General features: G+C 36.7%; 1 protein-coding gene across 1 annotated transcript in view; it reads left to right on the top strand.

The window, feature by feature from the left end:
• Window positions 1-1,253: 1,253 nt before the first annotated feature.
• The window catches only part of LOC131077989 (squalene synthase 1), a 141,346-nt gene continuing 121,455 nt past the window's right edge, over window positions 1,254-21,144 (top strand). Inside the window, exons 1-2 of the mRNA XM_058015602.2 lie at window positions 1,254-1,557; window positions 3,562-3,763. Coding sequence (XP_057871585.1) covers window positions 3,569-3,763 — 195 coding nt within the window. The 5' untranslated portion in view covers window positions 1,254-1,557; window positions 3,562-3,568. The remainder of the gene's footprint in view (window positions 1,558-3,561; window positions 3,764-21,144) is intronic.

Raw genomic sequence — 21,144 nt, 5'->3', positions numbered from 1 at the left:
TTGACATGTTTTTAGGGTGAAAATTATTTTTAGCATTTGAATAGACATAAATTTTGTTATTTTCTCTAGTTGTTTTGTTGATATTCACTTCTTTCTTTATAACAAACTATGATTTATTCCAATATTCTCATGCAAATTCAAGTGCAAGCGACTAAAGTTGCACTCGAGGTGGCTCATTTGCATGTGCTTTTGGATCATTAGGATGATTCATTATGTATGGTTGCTAGAGTGTCATCAACTTTTCTCTCTAGTAGAGGTCACTCATTTTCTTGTGGATGTGGATGTGGATCTAGTTAGAATGCCCAACGCAGACATGACTTTTAGTCACATGCTTCCCAACCCCCTCCAAGAAGAGCCAGGGACCAAACTATTTGTGGTTCGTCTCAACCATCTCATATTCCTTTCGACATTTTTGAGCCTTGTGATTACACGACCCTCAAAATTTTTTCTCTTCTTGCTTGGGTCATTTCCCTATTTGTGACACTCAACCCCTTGCTAAAGAAGAAAATGAAGAGGGTATGATTAAATTGGCTTGGAGTGTGTTCTTAAAAACCCAAACATTATTAATGTTTGAAGAAAGATAGATGATCATGATCCATCCTTTGCTAGTGACCTAACTCCTGTCCATTAACAATCTTGTCTCTTATCTCTTCAAGTTTGTTAGTTAAGACTATGTTCCCCTCCAAGAAGAGCTAGGGACCAAACTATTTGTGGTTAGTCTCAACCATATCATATACCTTTCGACAATTTTGAGCCTTGTGATTAGACGACCTTCAAAATTTTTTCTCATCTTGCTTTGATCATTTCCCTATTTGTGACACCGAATCCCTCACTAAAGAAGAAAATGAAGAGGATATGATTAAATTGACTTGAAGTGTGTTCTTAAAAACCTCAACATTATTAATGTTTGAAGAAAGATAGATGATCATGATCCATCCTTTGATAGTGAAATCTATTCACATTTGTTACTTAAGACTATGTTTTGTCTCAAATTTAAAATAATATAAGATAAATAGTCATTTAAAAATATTTAAAAACCTATGAACTACACAAAGACATTTAGTTTATAGAAAATAAAGAATTAAGAATGTTAAGTGCTAAAACTAACTCGCTTCCATGGTATTCACGACCTACACAAAAAAAACATCCCTGTAACATTCCAACACCCTCCGAAAAAATCACTGTTACTGTTAGATACGGACGTTATTCGTTTGTAACAGAATATTAACTATAGTTATCACTGCCAGCATGGAAATGTCTGATGAAAAAAAACAATCCCTTAATAAAACCAGACAAATTATTATTATTATTCTTAGATTCCAGCTGTACAAATAATAATATTAATAAAAACTGAATTTGTAATCAGACGTGCATGACATATGAGAAGCGCAAATTTTATTTTCGTGTTCGGAGAGTGGACTGGGCGGGGATCGAACACAGGACCTCTAGGGCTCCAGCTGGCCAGAAAATTTCAAGCGCAAAACCCTTTTAATTCAACCGAGAGCTCGAATAGCACTGCAGATCGGGTTTTTATTGTTGTCGTGCGAAAATTTTCTGGTAAATTTAAATTTTTTCTGGAAAGATTTGATCCGTTGTGGCTGGAAATTGTTCGTATTTGTTAGAGATTTTGAGCTTATGCAGTCGATTCGAAATAGAGTAAATGCTTGTGATGTTGAGTTAAATTCCTTTTTCTTTTAAAGTAGATATTCGATTTGTTGTGGCAAAACAATTGTCTTGACTCTAATGTATCCTTATTGTATACTCTAACTTTTTTGGACAACGATTTGATTTTCTGTTGCAAACAAAATGTCTATTTGTTGGAGTTATTTTAAGCCGAGAGACTTAAGTGTAGATAGAAAATTCTTCTTCTGCTGGCGTCAAGTTTTTCTGCAGCGATTTGATTTGTTGTAGCTGGAAAAATGCTTTTATTGCATGGCTTTTTAAAAAATTGTGAGAGCTACTTGCAGATAGAAAAGTTCTTCTTGAGCCAACTTCAATAATTTCTGCGGCGATTCGTTTTCTGGTCGGTGAAAAAAATGTATTTATGTATAAGACCTTTTCGAGAGAAAAATGCTGCTAGCGCTGACTTCAATTTTTCTGCCGTAACTTGTTTTATTGCGTCTTAAAAAATTCCTTTTCTGTATTTAAGATTTTTTTAAGTTAATTACAGATGGAAAAATGCATTGTGTCCTAACTTTAATTTTTACTGTAGCGGTTTGATTTGCTGTGGCAAACAAAATGTCTTAATGTTCATGTTTTTTAAGTTCAGAGTTAATTACAGACAGAAAATGCTTCGCGTGCAGATTTCAATTTACCTGTAGAGATTTGATTTACTGTGGCAGAACAAATTTATATTTGTTTAATAGAGTTTATTAATGTCGACTTTCTAATTTTCCTTAATCGATTTGATTTGTTGTGGCTTAAAAAATATTAATTCAGTATACTTTTTAGCTTATCCAGTCAGTTAAAAATGGATAAATGACTTGTGGTGTTAGACTTCATCTTTTTCTGCAGAGATGAGGTTTGTTGTGTGCTTAGGGAGAGGATTGCGGATATAAAAGTGCTGCTGGTTCTGATTTAAAATTTTGTTGCCTGAATAAGTCGAGAGCATTAATCACAGATAGAAAAATGCGTTTTGTGCTTACTTCATTTTCCACTGCAGCGGCTTGATTTGCAGGGGCCAATACAAATATTTATTCATTGAAGTATTTGTTTTAAGCTTATACGGTTGAACTACAGACTGTGAAAGTTCCTGCAGCGATTTAATTTTGTTATGGCTAAAATACTTCCCTTTCTGAAGTAGAGCTTTTTAAAGTTAATTGCATATAGATAAAATCAAAATGCTTTTGGTGTTTGACTCCATTTTTTAGGGATCAATCTGATTTATTTTGTCTGAAAAAGTGTATTTATTTATTAGAGTTTTTTAGAGTGCAGAGAGTTAATTATGAATAGAAAAATGTTATTGGTGTTGATTTCAATTTTCCCTGCCACGATTTGATTTATTGCAGGTAATTTTTAAAATTTGTTTATTAGAGTTTTTTTAAAGTTAGTTACAGATTTAAAAATACTTCTTGTGCTGGCTTCGATTTCACAGCATTGATTAATTGCAATTAGTAAAGTTCTTGTGGAGAATCTGTGTTCAAAGATTTATACATTGTGATTTTGGATCACAACATATATGATTTCTAGCTTTTTGATTCAACTGGGTTTGTTTTCTTGCATCAATGTTTTGGATTGCACTCAGTTATCTGAATTCTGAAACATCGATGCAAAAAAATCTAAAAATAAAATCAGAGTTGCATCCAAAAGCTAGAAATAATCTGCATGGACTGTGGAAAAGTCATGTCTAATATCAGAAGATATATCTTCGTCGTATTGATTTCCCCAAGGTTTAGCAAGGCAGCTTACTTGAAATATTGAGTTGAAAAGAAAAACTGCATTTATGTTGAGAAGTTTAAACTTTATATTACTTATTTAGAATATTGATTACATGATTTGCTTGATTTAAGGTTTGCTATACTATGTTATGATTGTAAATATCTGTGCAATGTGTTTACTTAGGCTAAAAATGTCGAGCATTGGGGCCATATTAAAGCATCCGGAGGATCTGCTAGCTTTGCTGAAAATGAAGTTTGCAGCAACGCATGCCAGTAAGCAAATTCCTTCGGATCCAGACTTGGCATTCTGTTACACAATGCTGCACAAGGTCTCTCGGAGCTTTGCCTTTGTTATTCAGCAGCTGGGAGTTGAGCTTCGCAATGCTGTAAGTGAACACATTTCTGTTTAACGTGACAAATGTATTCACTGTGGAAGTGGATTGGTGAGGTTCAATTTCTCTAGTTTGGTTATAAAATAAAAATTCATTCAGTACAAAATTTTAATGTGTATAAAAACCAACCTAGCCACTAGAATTAACTATAATTATCCACTAGCTTGAACAATGTGCAGCTAGAGCTTATAGTTCTGATTGGCCATAAAAGCCTTTCACTTAAATATAGGCTTTTTGAATGTCCATCCACTAGCATGTCTTTGTAAGCTGTCTCTTAGTTTTGCAATGATGATTTTCTTCCTGGTTACCCGGTAATGTGACACTTTTTTTCTTGCTCTCTATTTTGTCATTCCGAAAGCCGGGATGATTCAAGATCAGATGTTCGATTTCATTCTACCTTTTATCATTGCCTTGTCTAATAGAGTGAGTTGGATTTGTGATTAATTTGAACGATGTGTTTCTGCAGATTGTTATACCACTTGGCTGTATAAAACTTTACCAATTTTGAACAAGTCCATGCTGAAAAACTGGAAATTTTCAAGTATAAAGTTCTTCTTCAGACATGTTATGTAAAAAATTGTCTAGAGTTCTATGATAAGCTAAAATAAATGAAAAGTGGTTTGCCTCTTGCCTGAACAATCTGCATCTAGAGCATTTTTTTGTTAAAAAATCCTATTACAAGCCACGAGCATGGAAAAATACTGAAAAATTTCAAGAACTTATCTGACTAGGTTTCTATGGCTAGACAGTAGAATGAAATGTGATTTGGCACTCGCTTTAAGAATGTGCTCAGAGAATTTAGCTTTCTACAAATCTCTTATTACAACTTGTGAATTATGAAAACTTGAAAATTTTGAAGAACTTACTTGAAAATTTGTAATTTCAAATTTTAGCTGAAAAATTAGCACTTTGAAATGCTTTAAATAGGGTTTAGTTCACCAGTTTTTTTTCTTTTCATTTCAATTTTGAAGATTCAAACTGGCAACCTGGAAATAAGCAATTGATAATTTTCCTTGATACTTAAGGTGTTTCAAGGGTTCTATATACAGCCACTATGGCTAGGAACTGGCCTGTAAAATGTGCATCTAGAGTTTGTAGATTGGAAAAAATAACATTTTACTGAATAGTTTGTGTCCGTTGGTTCTAAGTTTGCAATGATGAGTACATTTTTGTATGCTGATCATATTCTCTGGTTGGGTGATGATGTTCTCGTAACATGAGACTTTTTTGATTTTGGATGATTGATTTTGTTCAAGATAGATGTTCTGAAACTCCAACGGTCAACTATTAACTATCTACGTGAATTATCCCCACTAGAATGCACTCTGATTTGTGACTAGTCCGAGTAATGTGCATTTAGAACTTATGGTTTTACTGTGATATCGAAAATTCTTATTAATTGCAAACTTTTCTTTGGTGAAAAACTGCAAATCTTTAATTATAAATAGAACTTTGAGTTCAAATATGAAAAAGCTTTTGTAGAGCTCTATGGGTAGCCACTAATTAACTCCAATTTGCTTCTTGGCTGATAAATGTTCTTCTAGAGCTTATAATTGTGAAAAAATGTCTCATGACAACTTGTTAACATGGAGGAAAACAATTATATGGTGAAAAACTAGAAATTCTCAATGTTAAATAGAACTTCAAGTTCAAAGCTTTTGTAGAGCTCTATGGGTAGCCACTAAATGATCTGTAATTTTCTACTTGCCTGATAAATGTGCATTTAGAGCTTATATTTATGAAAAGTATCTTATCACCACTTGTTAACATGGAGGAAAGTCGGATTATTTTGAGAATCTAACTGAAAAACTTGATTATTTCAAAAAATTGTCTATGAACTTGGAAAAATTCAAGAAGTTTAGCCAAAATTTTTGAGCTTTTAAAAGAACTTAGCTGATAAATTTGTACGTTGAATTTTGAAATACTATAACTATGATTAATTTTCCTTATTAATCCATATTTATAATCTGTTTTGAGGCTTTGAACAACAATCTCATCCATTTGATGGATTGTTCTACCTCAAACACAAGGAATTTCAAGGGTTCCATCCTTAGGCAGTAGAAGAAAATGTAGATTGGTGCAGCTTAAATTCTAAGGGTCTTATTGGACAGTTAGAATAAGCAGCCAAACGACTCACACATATGCAAATAACTACTCTGAAATTTCATTCCATTTGAAAATATGTTCATAGTTTAACAATTATAGTGATTTAGGAGTTCAGTTGCAATTCAAACAACATGATTCTTCATCCACCGTCTTGTCAAAAAACACTTGTTGAGAACAGCCAACTTCTTCTTTTTGTAAACATTGAATCTGCCTTATATATGATAGTTGGGAAGTTGAATCGTTTGAAAATTGTCAGAATTGAATTGTCACCAAACATTGTGCCTTCTAGGAATTTCAATCGTCCAGCATAATATTCCATTCCATTTTGTCTAAGGGTTTTAGCAAACTCTTTCATTGATGAACCTGTTTTGGTAAAATATTGAATGAATTAATGAAATGATCAAACGATCATTTAAAGAATTACAAAGATGATGTTTCTATAAAGAAACAATCGTAAATTGAAGAAAAATAGAAACTAACTAATATGTACATTATGTTACATTTTTGAACATTAATAATAAATAATAAAGATATTATTCTAAAACCCTCCTTTAATGGTCAATCTGTCAACTACACCAAGTTGCCCCCTAAATTTTAGAAACTTGTCTGGGCTCAGAGACTTGGTGAGAATATCTGTTGTTTGATCCTTTGTTGGAATGTACAGCAACTGAACTGATCTGTCTTCAACCAGCTTCTGAATGAAGTGACAATAAAGTTCAACATGTTTGGTTCTCTCGTGGAAAACCGAATCCTTGGCTAGTTTGAGCACCCCTTGATTGTCAAAGTAAAGGGGAGTATCTGCTTGAGGCATTTGCATGTCTGTAAGCATCCTCCGAAGCCAAACTGCCTCACAAGTTGCCTTAACTATTCCTTGATACTCTGCTTTTGTTGAGGAAAGAGCCACTGCTTGCTGCTTCTTGCTAGTCCATGTGATTGCACCGGATCTGAAACTGAAAACATACCCAGAGGTTGATTTTCTATCATCAATGAAACCTGCCCAATCTGAGTTTGTAAAACCAATGAGTCTAGGATTGTGACTCTTGTTGTACAGAAGACGAAAATCATGAGTGCCCTTCACATAACACAGCACACGCTTCGCTGCTACCTGATGATTAGCCTTGGGGGCTGTCATGAAGCGTGAAATGTAGCTCACTGCAAAATTGAGATTAGGCCTAGTAGCAGTAAGGTAGATGAGACTGCCCACTAGTTGCCTAAATGCTGATTCATCCACCACAGGTGAATCTGATTTGGCTGTTAGCTTCAGCCCTTTCTCCATAGGTGTGGATGCAGGTTTGCAGTCTTGCATCCAAAACTTGTCCAATAGACCATGGGCATACTTTGACTGAGATATGAAGATACTACCTTTAGTTTGCCAAACTTCAACACCTAAGCAATATTGCAGAAGTCCCAAGTCTGTCATGTCAAAGGATTGGCACAAACTTTGTTTGATCTAATTGATCAGAAGTGTTGAACTACCAATGATAATGAGATCATTAACATAGACAACAAGGATAAGAATATCGCCACCAGTGTTTTTGACATATAGATTAGAATCAGATGGACTCCTTTGAAAGCCATTATTTTTGAGGTACTTGTCAATTTTGATGTACCAAGCCCGAGGAACTTGTTTCAGGCCATAGAGTGCTTTCACCAGTTTGCACACCTGATGTTCTTTTCCAACAACCTTGAACCTTGGAGGTTGCGTCATGTGGACTTCTTCCTGCAACTCATCGTTGAGGAATGCACTCTTAACATCCATCTGATGGACTTTCCAACCAAACTGAGTTGTTAAGGTAAGGACGAGCCGTATGGTACTCATCTTGGTCGTAGGAGCAAAAGTCTCCTCATAGTCAATGCCTTCCTTATGTGAGAACCCCCTAGCAATGAAATGAGCTTTGTACTTGTCAAGGGTTCCATCGACTTTGTACTTAACCTTATACACCCACTTGCAACTAATGGGCTTCTTCCTTGGTGGAAGATTAGAAAGGGCCCATGTGTTATTCTTCAAAGGACTGTGTTTAGCTTCCATAGCCTTTTCCCACTTAGGAATTCGTTTAGCCTCAGAATATGTTTGGGGCTCAAAAACACTATGAATGTTGGCCACGAGAGCAAAGTTGATTGTATTTTGCTGCTTGCTCTTGTTTCTGGAAGATCTACCCTCGATGAGCTCATCAGGACGAAGATCACTTATGGTCTTTGCCCACCATTTAGGCTGAAGAGTAGAAGGACCAACATCAGATGTAGGAGGAATAACTGGAACTGGATCTAGAACAGGTGGAAGATTAACATCATCCAGAGGAAATTTAGGTAGTGCATCATCAAATTCAGATTCTGCATTGCCCCTCCCATCAGGTGAACCAAATGGAAGACATACACCCAAATTAGTAGCCTTCAAAGGCCGATCCTTAGAATTCTACATAGATGAGGATAATTGAAAAGGTCCTCGTTCTTCATCAAAGACAACATTGCAACTGAAGATGAGACGATCAATGTCTACATCAATTAGCTGGTTAGCCTTGTCGTTGTCACTGTACCTTGTGAACATAAGTTTTTGACTCATGGAATCCAACTTGGAGCGCTTGGCATCTGGAATCCAAACATATGCTAAAGAGCCAAAGGCTTTAAGATGACTGATCTTAGGTTTGTGACTAGTCTATGCTTCCTCAGGAGTCTTCCCCTTAACAGCCTGCGTGAGAGACCGATTAAGGAGATAGACTGCTGTATATACTGCTTTTGCCCAATATTTCTTGGTAACACTCGTGTGTTCCAAAATTGAGCTAGCCATTTCAGTTATAATGCGGTTGCGACGTTCTAGCCATTCTGTTGAGGAGTGTAAGGTGTGGTTAATTGGTGTTTGATGCCGTGTGTATCATAGAAGTTGGAGAAAACGGTAGAACAAAACTCCCCCGCATTATCTGACCTAAGAGTGACTATAGGATTGCCTGTCTCTTTTTCTACTAAGGCCTTAAACTTCTGAAATACAGTAAACACATTTGATTTCTGTCTAAGAAAGTACACCCACATTTTACTATTGAAATTATCAACAAAAGGCAAGAAATACCTGGAACCAGTAATAGAAGGTGTATTCATTGGACCACATACATCAACGTGAACCAATTGTAGTACCTTTGAGGCTCTCCATGAGTCACCATCCTTGAATGGTGTCCTGTGCTGCTTCCCAACTTGACAAGCTTCACAAACTCGATGATTCTAACTCTGGAGATTAGGTAAGCCAAGAACTAGATCCTCTTGAACAAGTTGAGCAAGATAATGAATGTTCAAGTGGTCGTACTGCTGATGCCAAAGATTGTTGATGGAAGATGATTTAGCTACAAAGGTATGCTCAAGAGAATCACCCGTATCCACAAGTCTATATAGACCATGATCCTCGATGCTAACAACCACAGTAGTGCGAGTCACATGATCAACAATCAAACACTTGTGTGAACTGAATACCACATCAAGATGAGGAGAGTGCCGCATAATCTGGCTTACAGAGAGAAGGTTTAGTTTCATGCCAAGAACATGGTATACATTGAGGAAAATGAGATTCCTCCCGACAGACTGAATCTGAACATTGCCCTTGCCAACAACAGTATACTCTTCTCCTCCAAAAATGACTAAACCAGTGAAAGGAGAGAAGTTTGTCAACCAATTACGTCGATGAGTGAAGTCTCGAGATGCACCAGAGTCTATATACCAAGCAGAAGTTTTCACATGTTCTACAGGTCTTTTCGCCATGAAAGCATAAATGCAGATTCTCTCTGCTTTGAGTGCTCTGCGACATTGGCCTTAGACTGAGACCCTCCTTGCTTTCGTTGTTCGGAAGCCAACTAATTCCAACAGTCCTTTATCAAGTGACCATATTTGTTGCAGCAGTTACACTTGACTTTCTTCTTCTTCAAGCTATCCTGAGACTGATTGGGACTTTCTGCTGAGATGACTGAGATTTTCCTTGTGAAAGAATTTGGCTACGAAGGCTTGTTCTGAGGACAAAGTGGCACTGCTACCAAATTGTTGTTTCCAACGATCCTTCTGCAGAAGTTTGGTGCACAATTCTGGAAATTTCAAGTCAACATTCGTTGAAGTAATGTTGAGCGTTTCTATGAAGTGCTCATAAGATTTAGGTAGACTCTTCAAGGTGATTACTACCATATCCTCTTCCTCCATTTTTTGACCAATTGCTTCTAGCTGATCTCGAATGCTCTTAATCTTTGTCAGATGCTCCTGTAAGGACATACGCTCATCCATCATGATAAAAAATAGCTGGTTGTTCAGAAAGAACGCACGACTCTTGTCTGATGTCTCATGGAGATCCTTCAACATAGTCTATATCTTTGCAACCGTCTTGCCGGATGGCACTTGAGGTAGCTAATCATTAGTAATTGAAAGTTTGATAAGCATGACTGCTTCTCGGTTGCACTCGTCAAACTTTTGTTGATCTTGTCCAGTTGTTGTAGGATGAGTCTCTTTACCCAGAACGAGATCATCAAGGCGACGATATTCAAAGATTTTCATCATCCGCTACTTCCAAGTGTCGTAATTTTTGCCATTGAATCGTTGACTGCCTTCCAACATTATGTTAGTCAAAGATGCCATTGTGCATGCTTTTCGAGGCATCGAAAATGAGAATCTCTAAAGAAGCGAAAAAACTGATTTCTAAAGGGCACAAACCCAAGGCACAAATCCCAATGTAGAAACTAAGGTAGATTCAGGTGCAGACTTCAAGACAAAACAAAGTACGAATGGCACAAATCCCAAGGTACAAATTTTGTTAGACCCAAAAAATTCTGACGAAGACCCAAAAATCTTTGTAAAAAACACACAAAGAATCACTAGGTTAAAATTTATTCCGACAAAAAAATGTGAGGATATTTGCCGCCAAAGGTTGTACAGCTGCAAAAAATTGTGTCGAGTTGAGCAGAAAACAAAAAAAGGCGCCTAAAAAATCCATCGTGTGAGTTGGGTGTGGGCAAAAAAAGAATTGTGGCTGGAAGAAGAGGTTCGTTGTGGAGATGCTCAGAAAAATCGCAGACAGAAGAGAAAACACGGGCAAAAAGAACAAGCAAAGTTGGCTCACGAAATCCTGGAATGCGCGTAGATTGTTCCTAAAAAAATCGCAAAAATAAATGCTGATGGGTCAGTTTCAAAACCCTTGATGCAACCCGCAAAACCCTCGAAATTTTTCAGAAAAAAACTTCCATGAACTTCACCAAAAAAAAAAAACTTCTTAAAAAATTTCTTTCAAAATTTTAGAAAACGATTTTTTTTGTTTTCTTGCTCTGATACCATGTTTTGGTAAAATATTGAATGAATTAATGAAATGATCAAACAATCATTTAAAGAATTACAAAGATGATGTTTCTATAAAGAAACAATCGTAAACTGAAGGAAAATAGAAACTAACTGTAGCGTCCTAAAATTGCGACACTTGCAATTTCGACTGCATTTCGGTCTTCACGATGGCGACGCAACACGCAACCTGAATGGAGACCCCGAAACTTGTCCACGACACTGAAAACTGCATTTTTCAAGCACCCTGGCCTGAACCTCCTTGCACCCTGCTGTCCCGGGAGGTGGGACCAGAGCGCCCAGCGCCCTGGTCCCTGGGTCCTATTTTGGGCCCGGTCTCCTAAGGGGTCTCGGGTCTTTTTGTTTGCAAATTGGAAATTACATTCCCTGGTCGGCCTAAGGTCGGGAAAATCAGTCTATCAGCCCTAAATGACAAGTATATAAACTACATTTTTCTCTCTCATTTGGCATGATGAAGAGGATATGTGTACAAAGCGTGGAAACTATACTCAAGCATTCAAGCATTCAAACATTCAAGCATTCATTCCAAGTCTCCATTCAAGGCTAAGTGTTGCATTCAAGACAAGGATTCAACCATTGAAGAGGAGATCACATACTACATGCTACAACATACAACATACAACATCTATACCTTCGCACATAAGGATACAAACATCCTTAGAACAAGGTATTAGTACTTGTTTTACAGTCATTTACATTTACAACACTTGCTCATTTCTTAGTTAATTCCAAAACCGGGGTTTGACCTAAAGGCAAACCCCTAATCCCTAACCCCCCAATTGTCTTCGCTTTTCTGTGTGTAGGTTGCAGGTACGCGGCTGAAATTGAAGATCTGGAATCCTTGTGCAGAGACGAACAGATCCCCCTTCATTTCGCGGATTTTTCGGAGGACCGTGGCGCCGGAAGCCATCGTCCCGACAACTTTTGCTCAAATTTGCAGGACAGCACCGTATCGACATTTTACTGCTAATTCCAGGTCCGCAGCTTCATCCTATATCCCTATCTCAGTTTATAAGCGAATCTTTGTCACTTTCTATGCATTCCTAGCTTAATTCTTCTATGCACATTCTTTACAAAAGAGGGTAGCCTTGCTTTCTTAACCCCTTGAAACACATTTAGCATCCAATCTTGCCTTGTGTGGGATTGGATCTTGTGAGTTTCAACCCCTCTTTTGAATGTAAAGTCTCTCCCCTAAGTGAAAACCATCAACCCTAGTGAATCTCCCTTCTCTCTCCTTGGAGTTGGAAGAGGGGAGAGCAACTAGGGTTCGATCGCGATTTTCCGCTTTACACTAACTAATATGTACATTATGTTACAATATTGACCATTAATAATAAGTAATAAAGATATTATTCTAATAGAACTCTTTTGTTGGTGAACTATTCTGTCGGTGAACTCTTCAGTTAGCAAACTCTTTTGTTGGTAAACTCTGTTGGTGTTGGAAATAAGCCACACTCGGACCGACGATGGACTGGTCCAAGAGGGGCCAGTAGCTCAGTGGTAGAGCACTCCAGCAGCGTATGGAAGGTCCTAGGTTCGGGTCCTAGCTGGTCCATGTCTTAACATGGTATCAGAGCCAGGTCCAGGCTAGGAGCCCCAAGCACACGAGAGGTGTGGCTTAAGAGGGGGTGTTGGTGTTGGAAATAAGCCACATCCGGACTGACGATGGACTGGTCCAAGAGGGGCCAGTAGCTCGGTGGTAGAGCACTCCAGCAGCGTATGGAAGGTCCTAGGTTCGGGTCCTAGCTGGTCCATGTCTTAACAAACTCTTCTATTGGCAAACTCTTTTGTCAGCAAACTCCTTTGTTGGCAAACTTTTAAGTTTGCAAACTAGGGAATGTTCTGAAACTGAGTTTCTAACTCTTTTCAAAGATTCCAAGTTGCTTCATCACTTCGCCAAATTTAGAGTTGAACAAATTTCCCAAAGATAAACCAAAACAAACTGAAAACACAACCAAAATGGAAAGCAAAACCAGAAAACAAACTTGAAATGTTTTTGGGTGACCAAGATTGCTTGTGAACCTGAATGCTCTTGCATCAAACACGCTGGGTAAGTGAAATATTTCATGAGGCTGCAAATCATGAATATTTAGGTAAGTTGGGAATGGGTACCACATACTTAAACCAATTTAGAACCTTGTATCCAAGAAGCTTAATTTGCTGGTCGATCTTCTCATCAGACAAGAACCTCCATATATTCCTTTCCCCTTGTTCACTTAATCGCTCAAGAATCAATCACCTTGTCAATTTGTTCAAACTTTTTCTTAGGTAAATGATGTATCCACTCAGGTGCATCCTGCAAATCTGAATTTGAATTCTCTCATGTACTTGATTTTCCTTTATGATACTTATATAAATCAGCAACTCTAAAGATGTGGGAAATATCAATGCTAGTTGGAAGCTGTATATCATAAGCATTTTTATGAAAACTTTCTCAGTATCTTACAAGGAGCTATCTTTTTCCCTTTCAGTTTGTTATACATTCCCTGTGGGAATCTTTCCTTCTATAAATGTGCCATTACCAAATCACCAACTTGAAATTCTTGCTCTCTCCTGTGCATATCAACTTCTTTATATTTAATGAAACTCTTCTCCAAAGCTTAATTTTCTTATGCAAATCATGAATATACTCAACTACAATACTTTTTCTGCTTAAATCAGCACTATCTCTCAACTTATCAACACCCCGGGGCTATATACGCAAACAACATGAAAAGCATTTTTCCCTAGATTCCTATTGACTGAATTATTATAGGCAAACTCCGCTTGAGCTAATACCAAGTCCCACTGGTTTGGTTTATCACCTATCAAACATCTGAGCAAATTACTCAAACTCCTATTCACAACTTCCATTTGATCATAAGTCTAAGGATGGCATGCTAAACTGAAATTCAATTGTGTACCCATTTTCTTCCACAAGATACACAAAAAATGGCCAACAAACTTTACATCATGGTCTGAAACAATACTTTAAGGTAAACCATGTAGCCTAATTACCTCTTTGAAAAATAATGCAACAATATGGGATGCATCATTACACTTTTGACATGGAATAAAATGAACCGCCTTTGAAAATATTTCCACAACAAAAAAAATAGAATCATTACCTTGTTGTGTTTATGGTAATCCCAAAACAAATTCCATATTTATATGTTCCCATGGTCTCTTAGAATAGGTAGTGGCTGATACAACTTTGTATTCTGTTTTGCTCCCTTTGTATATTGACAAATTCTACATCCTTGCACTAACTTCTTCACATTTGCACTCATTCCATGCCGACAATAAGCTTCATTCAGTTTTGATAATGTTTTATCAACACCAAAGTGCTCACTCAATCCACCACTTTGTTTTTCTCTCATCAGATTATTCCTCATTGATCCACAAGGTATACATAGTCTCTTACTTTTGAACAACAAACCCTCCTAAATTAAATATTTTAGATGTGTTGTCTTGTCCTTTGTATATTGACAAATTCTACATCCTTGCACTAACTTCTTCACATTTGCACTCATTCCATGCCGACAATAAGCTTCATTCAGTTTTGATAATGTTTTATCAACACCAAAGTGCTCACTCAATCCACCACTTTGTTTTTCTCTCATCAGATTATTCCTCATTGATCCACAAGGTATACATAGTCTCTTACTTTTGAACAACAAACCCTCCTAAATTAAATATTTTAGATTTGTTGTCTTGTCCTTCTCTACTGGATTTATATAAGCTGCCCATGTTTCTTTGAAATCAATATCCGCTTCATACTATTCTCTCATAGAGTCAAAACCAACTACATTCACTCTTAGTTCATTCAATAAGAGACATCAGCTACCTAGTTAGATATTCGACTCCTATGTTTCAAAACAAAAGAACTTTACATAAATTCAACCCATTTCATGTGCTTCTGATTTCAAAACAAAAGAACTTTACAGAAATTCAAAAGAACCGTTTCAATTTCACTAACAATTTATTTTCAGCCTCTGCAAGACAAACCTAACATGTTGCAAATTTTCTTCTTTGGTTCTACTGATAATCAATATATCATCAAAATACACAATAACAAACTTACCAAGGTAGGGTTTTATCACATCATTCATTAACTTTTTGAAAGTATCAGGAGCATTTGTCAATCCGAATGACACCACCAACCATTCATACCAACCATCTTTTTTTTTGAAGACAGTTTTCCATTCATCTCCCTCTCGTATTCTTATTTGATGGTACCCACTTTTCAAATCAATTTTAGTGAATTACCTTGCCCTAACAATCTATCATATCATCCATCTGCGATAACAAAAATCTATATCTGATTGTGATTTTGTTTATAGCCCTGGAGTTTGTGGTCTATAAACATCCACCACTACCCATTTTTTTGGGTGTCAACACTGTTGGAATTGCACATGGGCTGAGACTTTCCCTGATTAGCCCCCAATCCAAAAATTCTTGTACTTACCTATTTATCTCCTCATTTTTAATAGGTGACATTCTAATGGGTGCTTTGTTTGGTAGATTTGCACTAGGAATCAAATCCATACAATGACTTATAGCTCCAATAGATGGAAAGCCATCGAGCAATTCCTTCACCATTATTTCTGCATACTCATCCAGAATTTTCTGAATTTCTATTGGCATCTCTTCTTACTTCTTTGTTGTCACAGTTGTTGCCAGTTCAGGAATAAAAGCATAGCACACTCCTTTCTTTAAATCCTTTAATTTTTTTTTCCTTGAAACTAAGCAAACCTTAGGAGTTATTTCATCTTTCTTAACTTTCATTGGATTCAAAATAAATTCTTCCCCATCTTTCTTTTTCTTGTATGTGATTGTTCTCCCATCATGCACAACTTGTCTATCAAATTATAAAGGTCTTTTAAAAGAATATGGCAGGCATCCATGAGCATAATGTCAGACAAAATTTCATCTTTCAAATTTCCAATCTGAAATTTTACAAGACTTTGTTCACTCACCAGCAATTGATGTTCCTTTTGTAGCCAGGAAACTATGTATGGAATGGGATGTTTCACTTTCTTCAACCTCATCTTCTTCACCATTTCTTCTGACACAATGTTGTCAATATTGCTGCTGCCCACTATGACTTTACAACCATTTCCCCCCGCCTTACATTTTGTCTTGAACAAATTTCTCCTTTGCATTGGTTCTAATTTTTCTTTCTCAGGATTCAACAAAATCCTTTGCAGCATCAAAGACTCCATCTTTTGGATCCTCTCCACACTTTAGTGAAGCAACACTCTCTTCTGCTTGGGCCACACGAATTTTGGCCTCTATTCCTTTACTACTACTTTGTTGTATTTGATAGCATTCAAATGCCCAATGTCCAATTTCTCTACATTGAAAACATGTGCCAGTGAATCCTTTCCCTTTACCTCTACCAAAGTTTCCTCTTCGTCTTGAAGATTCTCCTCTCCCTTCGAAATATCCTCCTCTACCACCCATCTCTCGAGTATAAGAACTTGATTGGGAGGTGCAGGCTTCCTCCTGTTTTATAGAATAAACTTTTCCGCTACTTGATTGTCCTCTTCCCTAAGAAATTCTGCTCCTTCCGCTATTATTATTTTGTTGTTTTTTGTCTATTTTTCTTCTGCCTTCAAAGTATATTGATTTGCTTCTTTTACATTACACAATCTAACCAAACTCATTTCATCTTGAATGGACATATGCAATCCATTTATATCTTGAGACTTGTTCTACATCATCATCTACATGCCTTGCATTTATATTTAAATAGTAGAACTCCTCAGTGTACTCCTTGACACTTGTTTCTTGTTGTTTTAAAGTTTGCAACTTCTGAAATAAACTAATACTATAGTCCTCCAACAAAAACTTTTCTTTTAGTGTCACCATCCTTTCCCAAGTTTTTCATCTTCTCCTTTCCTCTCCTTTGTCTGTCAGTGTGCAAGTGATCCCACCATAGGGATGTATACCATTTCAATTTGGTGTAGGAATATTTAACAACTTGTCTCAATTTTTGAATTTTCAAAAATAGACAACCCCTACAAATGTTTACTCAAAATTCGTAGTTTTCTTCTCTAAGACATGTTTTACGAGGTTTTATTTGTTAATGTCAAATCATCAATGGGTGTGTTTGTCATCGTTGTCCAAGTTTTGGTTAGTTTTGGCTTTCATTTTCCTAGCTTTTTGTGCAATTTCGGGTTTTGAGTTCCTCATTGCAAGTAGAAACATTTTGCTGTCACTGCAAGTAGGGACTTTTTGAAGTCATTGCAAGTCAACTTTACTTGCATGGGGTCGTAGAAACCCGATTACAACTTCACTTGCAATTGCGATTTAGAAACCCAATTACAAGTAAACTTGTTTTTATAAAGTATTTGTGCACTTGCAATTGGGTTCCTAAAACCTGATTACAAGTAAAGTTCGCTTTACAAGGACGTGAAATAAAGTTACTTGCAGTTGGGATTTAGAAACCTGATTGCAAGTATGAAGGTATTTATCTTTCTCTTGCAAATTGTGATTACTTGCAATCGGGTTTCTAAATCCTGATTGCAAGACCTTGTTTTGCCTTTGCATTTTACTTGCAGTCGGTCCATGTTTTTTTATCATTGCCTTTCATTTGCAATTGGGTTTCAAAACCTTGATTACAAGTTAATACTTACCTTGCAAAGCTCTCACACTTGCAATCGGGTTTCAAAACCCCGATTGCAAGTTGGTGCCTTCTTGGGCAAGCATGCTTACTTGCATTCGGGTCTTCAAGACCTGATTGCAAGTATAAGTATCTTCGTTCTTCCCCAACTTGTGTTCCACAAATTCCGCATTCCAAGTTTGCTATTATCCCTTGCACTTGCATTTCGCCTCCCAAGGTCCGAAATTCGCCTTTTGACTCCACACTCTCATTCCCATGTCTTTCCTTTGCAAGATCAATACTTGCAGTCGAGTCCTAAAGACCCGATTGGAAGGGGTTTTAATACATGTAAGGACATCAAGCAAAAGCTAGTGCTGTCATATGTTGATGGTAGTAATGATGTAAAATGAAAAGAGTACGCTATCATATGTACAAAGAAGATCAAAATAGCATAAACCATGAAGCAGAAAACGGTAGCTAAGTCAAGTCCTACCTAAAATCAGGGATGACAGTTTTAGTCTCACCATTGGGAATATTTTCTTTCCTTTGTAAATGTGGAGGTCGATGCCATGATAAGAGAGAACTTGACAAATGAAAGAGTAATGCAGTAGAGGAATGCATTGTTACAATGCATTGTAGTAGCGCTAAGTGATGAAGAGTAGTGACTTTCACTATCACAATGGCCAACGGAGAATGTTAATTATCTTTATGTTTAGTGGTTGATCTTCATAAGGTCAATGCCATTACCATTCATGGTCAAATGATGCAAGTTGATGTTCCTAGACAAATACCTTCACCGATCTTAAATACTTCAAGTTCCAACATCTTGTAGCAGCATGAAGACCTCTTAGATAGACGATGATGTAAATAGAGTTGTGTCTTGGACACTTGGATTAGTTTCAATTATACATTTGTAATTTCCCTTTGACAAATTACATGTAATGCCAAAAATTGTAATTGCAAGTAGTCACATTACTTGCATTCTTGTAACTTGTAATTACATGTAAACAAATTACAAGTTGAAAGACAATAGGACTGTAATTTGGAATAAGTCATAGTTAGTTATAGTGGTTGTGGAAAAAGTCCTAGTTAGTTAGACTTCTCCCATTTTTTGCTCTCAACCCCTCTCCTATATATATCGGAGGGTGCTCTTTGTAATTTTTATCTTATTAGCCAGCAAGAAAACTTTGCAAAAATTTACAGTCATAAAGACATTGTGTTTTATACTTGTAAATTGATTTCTCAAGCAATATCAAGAAGGCATTTGAGTTTCAAATTTTGTGTTGAAACCTTGTTCCTATATCCATTGTGTTCTTATGTCATAGTGGTATATTTTTCTACATATACTTGACATTATGTTGAGATTGTTAAAAGGAGCTTTAATCTGATTTCTTGCAGACTTTGTGCTACAAATATTTAAAGTTAAATTAGTATAGTTAAGTGTCAAGATAGGAAGAGGCTACAAGACTTTGTGCTTGTACTTGTTCTTATTCAATAGTAGTCAAGAGTACATTATACTAATAGACTTTGAGCTGTTATATGTTGTACGTTGTTATCATACTAATCATTTTGGAAGGTAGATAGGACAGTAGGAAAGTAAAGACTTTGAGCTTTTGTTTCTACATTCCTGTCCCGGGGAAGTGACGGAAGACTTTGCGTTTTCATGCAAACTTTGCTTCCTTTATACAAGTATCTTTGTAGTTGTTAAAATCTCTTAAATTTATGTATTTGTCACTCTAGTTGCAGTTTCTTTTCTGAAAAAAGAGAAAAGCATATCATCTTTTCTGAAAGAAGAGAAAAGGATGTTGTCCCACCCAAGTTAGATTAATGTTTATGTGTTATAGTTAATTTGTAATAGTAGGAAAGGGGGAGCCTTCCTTTAGAATTAGGAGAGTTTTTAACTCACACACTGTGGTTGAAACCACAATTTTGCACGCCTTCCCAGGTGTACAAAATTTTCAACCAAAATAACCTTCCAGTTGTCTTCCGTACTTGCAAAATCAAAATATTTCTCCATTTTGGAGATCCAATCTAGCAATTCTTTTGGGTTTAAACTCCATCATAATTCGGAGGGTCAAATCTGGGTTTGCTATTAATCTTCATTATAACTCTTATGAGTCTCTTTTCTCCTTGATCAAGTTGTCTTTGGTTGGCTACATGTCTGCCCTCAACAACTTGATCTTCTTCATCATTACTTAATCTTTTATGTTAACTCTTCTTCTCTATGCTATTTCAACAGCCTCAAGCCTTGTTGTTATACCTCTTAACATACCCACTATCGTTGGGTCTGCCCACCTCGGCGACCACATCCTTTGTGTGCCATCTCACGCAAGTTCTTTGCAGTTGCAGGTCTACACCCTTATTCACCCACAACAAGAATCCTTTAGAGCTTTGCTTATTGACAGTTCCAATCTCTCGGTAACCACTTGGTGCAGATCAAATTCTAAGGGTCTTATTGGACAGTTAGAATAAGTAGCCAAACAACTCACTCATATGCAAATAATTACTCTGAAATTTCATTCCATTTGAAAAATTGTTCATAGTTCAACAATTATAGTGATTTAGGAGTTCAATTACAATTCAAACAACATGATTCTTCATCTACCGTCTTGTCCAACAACACCTTTGGAGAACAACCAACTGCTTTTTGTGAACATTGAATCTGCCGTATATATGATAGTTGGGAAGCTGAATTGTTTGAAAATTGTCAAAACTGAATTGTCACCAAATGTCTTGCCTTCTAAGAATTTGAATCATCTAGCATAATATTTCAATCCATTTCGTTTGTGGGTTTTGACAAACGCTTCCATGGTGAACTCTTCCATCAGTGAACTCTTCTATCGGTGAACTCTTTCATTGGTGAAATCTTTTGTTGGAAAACTCTTCTGTAGACAAACTCTTTTGTCAGTGAATTTTTAAGTTTTGCGAACTTGAGAATGTGGTGAAAACTTGAAACTGAGTTTCTAACTCTTTCCAAAAAATCCAAGTTGCGTCATCACAGCCAAATTTTGTTTCAAACAAATTTCCCAAAGATAAAACAAAACCAATTGAAAACACAATCAAAATGGAAAGCAAATCCAAAAAGAAATTTGATATGTTTTTGGGTGACTCAGAATTGCTTGTGAACCTGGAGGCTTGTGCATCAAATGGTGCTTCCTCCTAAGATTGTCCAACCTTGCACCCTTACCCTGGCAAATGGAAGCTTCATGCTTCCTCCTAAGATTGTCCAACCTTACACCCTTAGCCTGGCAAATTCTTATATGGATATTATCCGATCATGGTGGTGGTGGCTGATGATGCTAGTAGTTTTCCTTGTTACCATTCCAAGAATTGATGAAGGTATGTGACTGCACCACTTTACCAACTCAAT

The sequence above is a fragment of the Cryptomeria japonica genome, chromosome 5 (genome assembly GCF_030272615.1).
Source record: "Cryptomeria japonica chromosome 5, Sugi_1.0, whole genome shotgun sequence".
NCBI lineage: Eukaryota > Viridiplantae > Streptophyta > Pinopsida > Cupressales > Cupressaceae > Cryptomeria > Cryptomeria japonica.
Note: the sequence above shows the minus strand (reverse complement) of the source record. Positions and strands in the feature narration are given on the sequence as shown.